Here is a 13480-nt window from a genome sequence, read left to right on the forward strand (position 1 = left end):
TCAACCCACGGTGGACTTGGACTCTGGAGAGCTGAGGGACCTCTCTGGGACCAGTGAGCCACTCGGACTTGGACAGGTGCAGTTGTGGTTCCAGGCATCGTGTTTTTCTGTCCTCAGCAGGCTCTGAGTCTTGCTTTGGAGAGTCTTTTGAACAGAGCTGCTGTTCACAGGTGATCCGGTCTTTGTTGAAGGCAGTCCCAGGTGTTCTGGAGGTCGCTGGCTGCTGGACAAGGCGACTTTTGGCGCAGTATCTCTGGAAACTGCAGACGGGCAGGTAGGGCTGGGGCCAAGTCAGTTCTTCTCTGCAGTCTCCTCTGCTGGATGTCTTCTTTCGTAGGTTGCAGGAATCTGTCTTCTTGGCTCGGGCTGCCCCCTAAATACAGAATTTAGGGGGCATTTTGGGGGTCTCGAGGTCAGTAGCCAATGGGCTACTGACCATAGGGTGACTGCACTCTTGGTGTGCTCACCCCACGTGGGGGAGTGGGCACAATCCCTAATCCTGATTGGAGACTGCCTGCCATCGGCAAAATGGTGGGCACTGAAGAGTGGGGTCCCCAGGCGACCCCTTCCTGTTTGTGAATGGGTGCGCAAACATTTTTTCAGAGCAGGGAGTGGTCCCAGGGACCACTACCTCCCCTTAAAATGTAAACAAAAAAGTTTCTTTTTTAAATACATCCTGTTTTCTTTTAAGGAAAACGGGATGCATAAAAAAACTGCTTTATTTAAAAGCAGTCCCAGATATGGAGGTCTGCGGACCCTCGCAGGACACCATCCCTGGGATTGCCTGCGATTCCCAATGGGGTCGCAAATTGCGACAGCCTCATTAATATGCATGAGCCATGCAATTTGCGACCCCATTGGGAATCGCAAACAGTGTCTTAGACACTGTTGTAGATTGGGAATTGCGACTCGCAAATTTCAACTTGCAATCCGCGAGTCGCAATTGCCAATGGTCGTACATCTGGCCCAAGGTTTCCAAACTAAAGATCAGAAACTGGACAGCTGTGGGCAGACTCAGAAGTTGTGCTTTTACTTTATACTAACAGAAGTACTGACTCTGCAATGTCAAGCGCAAGACGGAAACAGTAATAAGGGACTCAGGCAGACCCCGGTCTTGGCTCTTACAGTGATATCTTGACTCTAACAGTGATATAAAGCATTATTCTGTGGAGAAGCATTTAAAACCACACTTTGGACTTCAATGTAAAAGAGCAAGCACAGCTACGTGGCTAGCTAGGCAGAATGTTGCTTGAAGCCAGTAAAGTAGGGCCAAAGGACTGCTGAAAATCTTTACCATAAAATATTCACCCTCTTGTATCTAACAAACACCAAGATTTTTCTGCACAATGCCTTTTTTGGGAAGGGAGTTAGGTGGGTGGATGGAAATAAAACAAATGGCCTTACCCCTTATGATAATGCTGCAGACAGATGTATATAAAGGGAACCTAAAACACAATTACTATACTGTGGCTTTGTGCTATTTAATACTTTGGACACTATGATGTTTTTGATGTGCGACAAACCCAGTCCCCATAATATCCCTAAGAGACCATGAACAACTATCAAGTTATGACAAAATAAATCGCTTTTCTTGGAGTCTAAAATTATTACACCAATCTGAATATCCAACAAAATATCCTTTTTTTCTAGAGCAATCCTTAAATTAGGGTGTTTTAATGAAACCAATACAATCTATGTTCGACTTCGTAGTCACTATTTGATATATGCCTAACTTTTAAACCAGGACAGTGGGAGATTTTGAATATAAAATCAGGGGAATATATTTTCCCCATTGACGTCCATTGAATACAGGAAATTTTAGGCCACAAAAATCGGGAGTCTTACGCCTGATTTGGTTCTATTGGCGGGTATGCTGTTGTATTCTCTACAGCTACAAAAAAATAGAAACGAAAATAAGATGCCCTTTATTTAGCTCTTCATTTACAAAATAAAATAAGGGCATTCTGGAACAAGGTCAGTACTGTAACTGTAAAGTGTAAAAATAGAGACAAAATAATCTTTTTAATGCGTGTTAGTATCATCAAGAGAAACAGCTGCCTGAATAAATGCAATGTTTTAATAGCCAATATCCTCTGAATTGACAGCACAAAAATGCAACTGGCTAGGTGAAAAAACTATACGTTCATATTCAAAATATGCAAATTTAAAGTCATACTTGTCCAAAGCAATTAACATCCTCGCAGTTAGTGCAGAAAAATGAGTGCTGGATTCACTGCAAACCCTCATGATATCTTGTAGACAGTAGAAAACGGGGGTCCCAGGGTTGTAGGTGTGCTTAGCATTATCTAAAAAAGAAAAAGACAAGAAATTAAAATAAATACAGATGTCTCAGTTTAGGTCGACCCAGAAAGACTGCATGCGCTCTCGCTTGAGACCTGCATAATTTGCACTGAAGGGCTTGGAGCCCACTCACTGATTACTATTTGTTGTCTTTAGTGTCACGCTTCTTTGCTGCTTCCGAATTGGGCGATGTAGGCCAAGCGTAACTTCCATTTCAGCTCTGTGGAGCATGGAGGAAGATTGATTCTACTCAACTAGTGCCCTTCCGCTGCTCGTGCTGTGATTGAGGTACTATTTCTTCTTTTCTCAACCTCGTGTCGCTTTAACCATCTCCTGTTTTTCCTGCTCCTACCCTGCGCCTAGCTCATGTTGCTTCAACCACTCCTCGTTTTTTTTTTGCTCTCCTGTTGATTGCTGTATTTACCGTAAATAACTCTTACAGCCTGTGGGTCTGGCACAGTGAACTCCTCAAACAACACTGTTCTTGCAGGACACTTTTTACTCACTGCATCTGGTTTACTGATTTGGAATCTTTCGGGATCATCCAGACAAAGGTGCAAACAAGGAATTTGTGTCCGTTCATTATAACAGAAAATTGCGCTCACTTGGCGTTACCGCCAGCATTTTGCTATTGGAACTAAGAGTGTGACAAAAGTGGAACTGGGGGCAGCAATGCATTCAACAGAAACAAAAACGGTGATTACCTCAGGTATCGGCGCTGATTAGCATAAAACACTGTGAGGGATGGGTTCTATCCAGTGATATTCGCTGGGTTCTGTTTTCGTTATTCTACGTCACTGTCCGCATAGGTGTTCCAACAGTACTTTGATTGCAATTGTTAAAAATCGTTCACCCCTACTTAGCCTTCCAGAGGTTAAGGACAGGCATGGAGAGCTTACTCTGTGAAAGAGTACTTCAGCTCCAGCGCTCTTAATTCCAAGACCTCATCCCCAAGGCTTTCTTGAGAGATCATCTGCTTTGTTGAAGCGCTTGTGTTTTGGGTAGTTGAATGGGAAGGGCTGACTGATGGCTCTGCTGCGTTTGACCCTCTTGCCATGTTAATGATATTATTGTAAGTGGACCTTGAGCTGACCGTATACTTCAAAGGATCTCTAAAGGAAATTTGTGAACTATTCTTTTGTATACATCACTTGTACTGATATTAATTAGCAATGAAACTCCACTTATTGACGAGGACTCGTGGATGTAACCATACCTCATTCATATAATGCTTATCAACAATTCAACTAGATGCAGCAAAACTGAGCGGAGTTTGGACCCAGCTAAATAGGTGCTGGCTGACTATTTGCAACTTTTACTGCCTTGGATGGATTGTTTTGCTAATAATGTTGATGTATAAATAGATAACTAATTTGTCACTCCAAAAAACGTTGAGCAATATTACCATGAAGGTACTATCTGCTCGTACTCCACTTGCCACCCTTCTCATGTGCTCAATTCACATGCACATTTACATAGTGGTGGCTCAGCTTTCAGAGTGTGCTTAAAAACACCCAGTGCTCCAGTGACACCATTGCTACACACAATTACAAGAATAACAGAGTAGATGCAGTTTCATACGCTAACCTGCTTTCCCCTATAGTGGGCTTCATTTTTTTGTGAACTCACTAATGCCTTGGATGTATGTGCTAGTGCTGGGAAAGGCAGGCTCCCATTTTAAGTCCATTTCAAGTATAGTCCATCATTTACACTAGTGGTGTCCAACCAAGGTCAAGGACGGTGTGATCAATACCAGATTCTCTGTCTAACCATATAATATACATTTGAATACAATTAGTGCAAATAAAGCTCATTTGCTCAATTGTTATCATGAAAATCTGAAGTGGATCGAACCTACGTTGGACACCACTGAAAAACAATATTATGAGTCCCTAAATGTAGCATGTTGCACACAGTAAACGGGAAAATGAACATCTACATTTCAGGCATTTCCGCTTTTGGATTCGTTTACTATCCATGCCACTGGAATCAAACAACTTTCACATGGAAGGGAATGAATTAGAAGTTTCTGTACACGAGTGCAGGTCATGAGGTAGGGCGCCTCAAGCACCTACTCAGCTTATCACACCCATCTACTTGGCACTTTCTGGTCTTTGGCGTGTGAATCGATGAACAACCAAACTCTACTCCACACAATGCCACTACACTCTACTCTACACCTCGCCAGACCACTCTATTCCATTTCAGGCCACTCTACTCAATGCTACTCTATACCAATCTACTCAACGCCACTCCATAAAACACAGTGCCATGCCACGTCACTCCATGCCTCTCTATTCTATGCTACTCCACTCTACGCCACTCCATTCCATTCTATGCCACTCCACTCGAGGACACTATAGTCTATGCCACCCTATGTTACTCTATGCCACTCCCTTGTGCGCCACGCCACTCTATGCCACTAGCTTTGAGCCATGCCGAACGGCAACCATGCTGCTATACATGGCTAAAATACATAGGCAAAGCCAATAGCGCGAACATAGGTGAGATGTTTTGGCTTTGCCAGTGCTTGTTTCTTTGAGTAACGCTTCAATTTAGCACCCTTTATGGTATTTACTGAAAGGGCTTATGTTTCATCAAACAAGTTAGGCTTATAAAAGTTTGAATATTATAGTTTTGGTGTTTTAATTGTAGCGTAATGCAGTACATTTTAAGAGAGACAATATTGGTTGGTTGGTTGGTTGGTTGGTTGGTAGGCTTATTTCTAACTTTTTATAAACTCCATTCACGTGTATTCCATCTCTATACTGGGCCCAATGATGCGCTACGGTTTATGGTCCTGTAACGGCAACTTCAAGTATTACAATAATTGGAAAAAGATCGAAGTGAAGTAATCCGCCAAACCTTTGAAAGGACATGGCTTTTTCAAACTAAAAATTATCGATTGTTTTATGGCACTCAACTGCTGAACATAACAAATATGCAGTACTGAGGTAAAAACTAATTGTTTACAGAGAAGTAGGACCCTTAGTCATAGAAATCACTAGTTGCTCCATTATTAATGTGATAAAGACATTTACTGCTAGTTTTACTAGTTTTTACCGGGAGAAATGACCTACATAGGTACTTTATGTCAAGATTCATATCTGTAATCATGCCGGGAGTTAGGGAGCTCGAGCTTCAATGAGCTCTTTCGAGTCAACCTTCATCCTTCCAAAGTCTAATAGTAATTACTGTTCCTGAACTCTGAAAATATAGGTCTCTGTAGCTACGTTCCTACAGTAGTTGCCGAACTAATGTGCACTTTGGTGAGATACAAGAAAGGAATTCTTACTAACATTATAATAAACTAGAAGCCATCATTTCTCGAAGGAATGTCGAGCAAGGATAAGGACCTTTCTGTTACGGTTTAAGTTTTAAGTTTGCCATCAACCTTCCCAGGCATAAATACAATGTTTGAAGCTCCAAAGGCAGGACCTGAGAGATGGGTGAGCTAAGTGAGGTACTTGAACGATTTACAGAGGCAGGCGCCAGGAAGAAGCAGGAGCCACAGAGGGAGTGTTCTGCATGAGGAGGGCATTCGCCCCAGAGGAGGCTGTGGGGAATCATCTCAGAGGCGCTCGGGTTAAGTCTTTCTTCCTGATCCCTCTCTTATGAGAATCTATTTTGAGGCCCAAAGCTTTTTTTCCGAGCAGTGCCCCTTGCCAAAAGCAGATATGAGTGTGTCAACAAAGATTTGACAGAGGCAGTAAGCCAGAATCATAAACAAAAACAACTCATAGCAAAAAGGATGATTAGTAATCCTTCTTGCAATAAAAGAAATGCCACTTCATCAAGCGTTGAAGTGCATGAATAAATAAAGAATACTAATAAAAATACAGAATATACCATATTGGTCCAAATACAGAAATTTCTGATTTAAAAACTTGGTAGTCAACCTTAATGCAACGAAATACTGTGAAATACAAGGCCTCAATGTTTGCAACAAATAACAACTGAAAATTATTTCTGGGGGTATATGTTAGCATTCAGTATAAAAAGTCAATTAGTTCTACAGTAGAGCATCTACAAGGATTTGCTTCATATGCACTTTCCTCAGAGTCTATGTCAGGGACAGTGGCTCAGATTTTGCTGGTCTGAAAACGCTTTATTCTCCAATAGTAGCTTATTCAAGTAAACATGTAAGCAAACTACCTTTCCCAAGAACATTACGGACAATGGTAGTTCCAAAAGCCACCAATCATAGTATATCAAGTCATAACATCCTGACAGTAATGGACTTCCCTTCTTTCTTCACTGCTCCAATAGCCAGTTAGCTCTCCATATTCCCTTGCCATGAGCTTGGCTCTTGGTGTAGGGTATACTTGTTTGGTGCCTCTAAACATGGCCGGCTTCCTTTGAAATGTATTGTCACTTATTTAATTGAATATTGCCATATTTTTGCTTGAATGTTATTGTATTGTGCTGCTTTTTGGTGTGCATGTATGTGACTAACCCTTTTGCCCCGCAGCGTGGATCCATCTCTATAAACAGCCAGAGTCGGAAAGAGCAGGAAAGCTATGCGTTTGCAGCTTCTGGCTTCATTCTCCATGTGTTTCCTGCATCTCAGCGTCTTGCGAGGCATGCAGAGACTATCCGAGACCTGCTTTGAGAGGTTTCGGTATTTGGGAGCATTCTGTTTTGCCTCTCGGGAGTCATGTCTCAACAATGATACCTAACAAAAAGCAGCCAGTCTGTGGTTGTTTATGCTCTGGTTCAGAGGGGACTTGCCCTGGCAAACTGGACTAGACTGGTCCTATTGGTGTAGCACCAACACTGATTTGCACATGGCTGGTTCCTGTCTGAGGTGGTATGGCATGACACAATGGACTGGATGTGGCCCGAGTTGTGGAGAAGTGAACATTATAAATGCATGTTTTACACGGATTTGGAAACATATTAAATGTTGCCTATTGCTGATAAACGTGTTCAGAATTTTTTTTCTTTTCATTTCAATGTCAAAGCTTGAATACAATGAGGAATCCAGCATTCTTGATTGATTTCCCAGATCTGTTATGCAGTGTATACTTCCCTGACCTTTAAAAAACCTCTATTTTAATATCCTTTTTCTTTTGAGAAAGGATACTCACCTCACGGTGAGTGTGACCAAAATATTTTAAGAGGTCCCTATTTTAAATTCACTTGCGGTTTCCTACAGTATTTAATTAAAACCCACAGTAAAATAGTCAATGTATGTTGTTAAATTAAAAGTAACACATTATTCCTTTGAACGTTCAGACAAATTCACCAACAGTCATAACTTACCTTTCACAGCTATTGGGACAACATAAAAAGATGCTTCTTTGCCAAGCTTCTCTCCGTCAAGAGGGAACTTCTTCAGGAACACCACTCGCTTTCCTAATTGTATATATACAAATACAGTTGTTTCAGACTTTCTGGCCTGCCCAAGCAGATACATCATCCAAAAATAGTCACATAAACATTAATATATTTAAATATTGCAAGTTAGACTATGACAAAGAGCATGTTTGTACTACTAACATTAGATTTGTAGTTTGGTGTATTAGATTGAGTCACTTGGTTTCTCCTGCAATCTTGTAATCTGATCTGGATTAATCTTTAACCAATTTAAAAACATGCATTTGACATTAAAATAATAAGGATATTCAGTTGGAAAACAGACCTTATTGCTATTGATGCTTTAATTCTGCCCACATTTACTCTAACTATATTTTTCAATCGAGGAATACAAGTGGATTCAATGTGAATGTATAACATATGCAAATCTAGCACTACAGACGTGCACAAGTTTCTCACAGATCAGCAAATTTAAAACAAAGCAAACATGAGGTCTAGGAATCACTCTTTCTTCTTTTACACTGCGCTTATGTAACAAATTAAGTAACTTCTCCCCACTTCACAAAATCAAAGTGAAATACACCTTGCTTGTCAGGTTTTGTGAGTTATCTATACGTTTGATATATGTTGATTTACTGACAGCATTTGATAACGTTTTGAGGAGCAGGTCATCAAGAAGGAAGTCAATTGAACTTCAAGTCTCCTACTGATCTAATGACCCAGAGGAGGGATTTAAACCTGTTATTTGTATGCTAAGTTTTAAACTGTAAATATTAAAGAAACAATGTTTACAGGGTACTCATTCTAAGTAATGATTCAAAGATAAAGCCATTTTAAGGAAATACAATTTACAGACATAATAATTCCAGCTAAGGGATATAGGGCCAGATTCATCAAACAAAAATTCGCTCGCACAGGGCCAGATTCTGAGAATCTGGCCCTTTGCAAGCGGTATTTTTGCATTTGGGATGCATCATCCCAAATGCAAAAATCGCTATTTTAGAAATCGCTAAATTGCGATTATTTGCATTTAAGGAATCTCAATTTCAGATTCCTTAAATGCAATGCATGAAAGTTTTTAAAATAGCGAATTCGCTAATAGAGCACTCAAATTACCATAAAGTACAACTTCATGGTAATTTGCAAAAACTTTGAAAAATGCACTAAAGTGCATTTTTCAAAGTTTCATGTTGCTTACACACATGCCCTAAGGGCATGTGTGTGCGCAACATATGTGCACATATCAATTTCAGGTGTGCAACAGGGTGTCCTTTGGACACCCCTGCACCCTTGAAATCGCAATCTCAATTTGCGAATCGCTAATTGTGATTCGCAAATTGAGATTGTCTTCCCATTCATTCCTATGGCCCTCTAGGCCCATAGGAATGAATGGGGAGGTATTCCTTAATTGCGACTTGCAATTTGCGAGTCGCAAATAAGGAATTCTAAGAAATCGCTATTTTTTAAGTGATTTCTTGATGCATTCCATTTTACAATTCCTTAATAGCGAATCGGTATTTTTCGCTATTAAGGAATCGCAAATTGGGTTGTTGATGCATCTGGGGGTTAATGAAAAACTAGCCTATTAGATCACATATATGGATTTAATAGTTTACGACGAACGAGTATATAGTAAAAGACAATATCCTAACCGGGCACAGTGGTCAGTGCCCCAAGTGCTCACAGTTGAATACAACAGAAGTGATCAACTGTGAAGACATAGCCAAAGGGTACCAAATACAAAACTGAGACGGCTATGTATTAGATTCAATTGTACATTACAAAGACTCAAATAATTTATTTAGAAGAAAACAGCCTGTTTGAGGTGTTGTCAGCAGCTTTACGACCTCTCAATGATTAGGTGAGGACATCATCTGCAGAGGGTTGAAACTGGGACAACTACAGTAAAATAGAGACATATTAGTCCATGAAAGTGTGTGACGTGCTAGTAGAGAATAACAGAAGTCTGGTATTACTCATGTAGATAAAAGGATCAATCATATGTCAACGGTAGGCTCTACTGTATAAATAAATTGTGGCTACTTAGGCAGTTATATGATAAAGTCAGTAGAATCTAACAAAGCACATAATCTAGAGTTCAATATTGTACTGATTAGCTCAATTTCTTCCCTTTGGGGAACATTTGTGTACAAGGATTCAATATCCATTGGTACTAGCAGCATGAGGCAGATATTTATCACTTCTCCTGCTCTGTTTGGCCATTTCAGCCGCTGGCACTCCTTTGCACTTTCACACTGTGCAAATATTTCCTGCCTGCTGGCTCACCACGCTTACTCCCAATGTGATTAACCAGTGGCACAACAGCCTGGTGCGAACACGTGCTACATTGACAAAGAGGCATTCGCCATCCTTACTGTAAGTACCTTTAAGCATTGGCTGACATCATTGTTTTTATCTATTTTTTTGCCTTGTACTTCAATTAATCAATCAAGGATTTATAAAACGCAGCAAATCAACCGTGAGCCGCTGGTAGCTGCTGTGTTGTGGTCTGTTCATTCGAACAGCCAGATCTTGAGTCATTTCCTGAATTGCTGGAGCGTTGAGGCGGTTCTGAAGTGCAGGCGGAGATCGTTCCAAGCTTTGGTCGCCAGGTGTGAGAAGGAGCGTCCTCCTCTGCAGCCTTGTGGATCTGTGGGGTGTTTGGGAGGAAGAGGGAGGTGGATTTTAGGTGTTTGGTCGGTTATTGGAAGGTCATGTATTTGTTGATATGTGCTTGTCCTTCGTTGTGCAGGGCTTTGTATGCATTGGTCAACATCTTGAATTGGCATCTCTTCTGGATCGGGAGCCAGTATACCTTCTTGAGGTGGGTTGTGATGTGAGTCCATCTAGGGAGGTCGAGAAGGAGTCTAGCTGCTGATTTTTGTATTGTCTGTAGTCTCTTCAGGAGGTGTGCTGTGATTACTAAGTAGAGTGTGTTCCCATAGTCCAGCCTGCTGATGAAGAGGGCCTGTGGGACTGTCCTTCTGGTGTTGACTGGGAGTCATCTGAAGATCTTGCAGGCATGCGTAGGGTGTGGAAGCAACCGGATGAGACAGCATTTACCTGTTTCTTCATAGATAGCTTGCTGTCTAAGATGATGCCAAGGTTGTGGGCGTGGTCTGTTGGGTGGGGGATGGGCGAGTTCAGCAGGCCAGAATGCGTTGTTCTATGGCGAGGTGTTGTTCCCGAAGATGATGACGTCCGTCTTGTCCATGTTGAGATTGAGACAGTGTCCTTCATCCAGACAGCGACGTTCATCATACATCTGTGGAAGTTGGCTCTAGTGGTGGGGTAGGGGTCTTCTGAAAGCAAGAGGATGAGCTGGGTGTCGTTGGCGTAGGAGATGATGTTGAGTCTGTGAGATCTGATAGTGTTGACCAGGGGGTCATGAACGTGTTATGGAGGGAGGGGCAGATCTTCCTGATTTGTCATTTTCTTCAAGGCTACAATCATTGATTGATATTAGCACATGTGTGTTCCTCTGCGGCAGTCATGATACAACCTAGGCACCACATTATTTTATGGGTAGTCACCACCCCTGACTCTGTCTATTTATTTTTACAGTACAGCCTTTGGGAGGGCAACAATTATTGATTGACTTACCCATGTAAGTAAATCCGTGGCCCGCAGAGTAGAGCCTACCATTTGATTCTTCCTGCATCTCTATGTGAGTAATACTCCCACAAGGCCTTCACACTTTTTCATGGACTAATGTGTCCCAATTTTACTCAAGGTGCCCATGCCCTACTGGTATAACTATAGGTAAAACCGGTCTCTTTAGGTTGGCAACTATTTCATTTATAAAAATAAATAAACAATCCAAGAGATATGTGCAGTCCACATAAAGTACTCATTGCAAGCTAACATCCTCCACGCTTATTTACAGTGGCTTATACTACTCTTGGCACGGAAGTAACATCCAAGCTACTTCTTCTCAGCAGTTTAGAACAAGTCAGTAGTAGCAGAACGAATACCTGAAAGAGAGGCTGGTGTCACTTCTGCAAAGGCTGCATTAATGATAGACATTTAACTGGTTCTAAGATCTCAGCAAAAGTTTGGGGTCCTCAAGCATTCCAACAAACACAGGCAAACAAATATCAGGCAGGTTTACTTTGTTTATTTACCTGAAATTCATTCACTTGTCGCTTTATGGAAAAGAGACAAAGTATTTGCAAGTGTCTTTAAAAAGCAGTTAGTTATATGTTCACACACAAGGTGCACTGAAAACAAAGTTGGGGCAAGTTCTATGCAAGAAAGGTTTTGCAGCTTGATGTTTTTCTAAATTCACAATATTTCCGGTCTACACCACAATTCATATGACTCATTTTAATCTGTTTAATTGTGGTTGTATGTCCCTTATAACAGCCACCCAGAAAATCTAATCATATTACAAGCTCAAAGTAACAGTCTCAACTAATGGGCCCAACTGCAACGGCTTGGCTCTTCCAGCAGCTTAACTCTTTGTGCCATTATACCAGATCAACTAATGCATTTCACCACTACATTCATGAACTATTGACACATTGAGGAGTCTCATTTTAATTAATTTAGATATCTTGAAAGCAAAATATACTTGTTTTTAGAATGGAAACAGACAATATGAAAGGCTAAAAAATGCACCATTCATTTGTCTTTAACACTTTTTGTAGGACTTTAAAATACATTTTAGAACTTGTGTTTTGCAAAATCATGCACTGAGATATCTTACAATCATCTAGAATTATAATGAGAGCAGATTGTCTGTTCTCCATTTGACAACAATGATTGATGCTTTTTGACCTCAAGCAAGTGTTTGGTAAAAAACAAACTTGTTAATGAAAAATATTCCTTTACCTCGAATACCCTGGCTTGTTGCTGAAACTGGTTTCGTAGATTCTGCAACATACTCCAAGATTTCCTGAGTCACATCATTCACCATCGAAATTTTGGTTTCTAACAAGACTTTCTTTCTCTTTTTCTTTTGTCCTTCAATTGGAACTTCAATCAATAATATCTTAAAAACACAAAGAATGAAAGCATCAACCGAACGTGTGCATGAGGAAGTAGGTATAAATTACTTCTCGGATTTAGCAGCATTACGCCCTTTGACACTCTGGCGATCTATATGGTCGAAAACTGAAACGCTATTTACACAAAAAATTATCAGAGACTGCTTGAGGCTCGATCACTTTTCCCATATCTAGTGGCTTTAATATATTCATTACTGGTACAACCTCCTCTTCGATTGTAATATCCTTTCTGCACCGGAGTTTGCAGCTTCAATCACTAGGAAGGAACTAAAAGAAAGGTTTTTATCATATAAGAAGGAGGTTAGAGAAAGGCAGTTCAGGAAGCTACCCACTGTTGTTTTTCATTTGGCACTAAATTCAAACAAAGGCTTCCAGGCTTACCTATCCATAGTCACACGCAATTCTCATCGGTTTGTTTTAACTCGTCTCAGGCTAGGAATTGTGCATCATTTGATGGCATTTCCGCACATGAAAACTAGTACAAACTCTGTATGCCCTTGCGATCACACCTAAAGACAACGCTGCTGTCACTTTTTACTGTTTTGTAAATTATATCATTTTTTAAGGAAATTTTACCTAAAACCTATCTTTTTAAAACATAATGCTCATTCCACAAAATCAGCTATGAAATTAATGTAGTCCTTAGAAAGCCCAGACATTTGCTTCTTCGTTGCAACGTACATAATGAAATGTATAGCCGCAAGGAAATCTATAATTCTTTGATATAACCATCTGGTAAATTACACAAAGTTATTTCATCTTGTCTGTACATGTACAAATACTGGAGAATTAAGCACTTTTTATACTGTTGCCCTTTAAATAATTCTCGTAGAATTTGTATAGCATTTTTC

The 13480-nt window shown here is 40.6% G+C and overlaps 1 protein-coding gene across 3 annotated transcripts in view; it reads right to left on the reverse strand.

The window, feature by feature from the left end:
* The window catches only part of KRIT1 (KRIT1 ankyrin repeat containing), a 346827-nt gene that overhangs the window by 269986 nt on the left and 63361 nt on the right, over positions 1-13480 (reverse strand). For all 3 annotated transcript variants that reach the window (XM_086941853.1, XM_086941852.1, XM_086941854.1), the window contains 3 exons: positions 12454-12613; positions 7567-7659; positions 2177-2306 (listed from right to left, as the gene is read on the reverse strand). In XM_086941853.1, coding sequence (XP_086797979.1) covers positions 2177-2306; positions 7567-7659; positions 12454-12613 — 383 coding nt within the window. The remainder of the gene's footprint in view (positions 1-2176; positions 2307-7566; positions 7660-12453; positions 12614-13480) is intronic.

The sequence above is a fragment of the Lissotriton vulgaris genome, chromosome 10, assembly GCF_964263255.1.
Source record: "Lissotriton vulgaris chromosome 10, aLisVul1.2, whole genome shotgun sequence".
Classification (NCBI taxonomy): Eukaryota; Metazoa; Chordata; class Amphibia; order Caudata; family Salamandridae; genus Lissotriton; species Lissotriton vulgaris.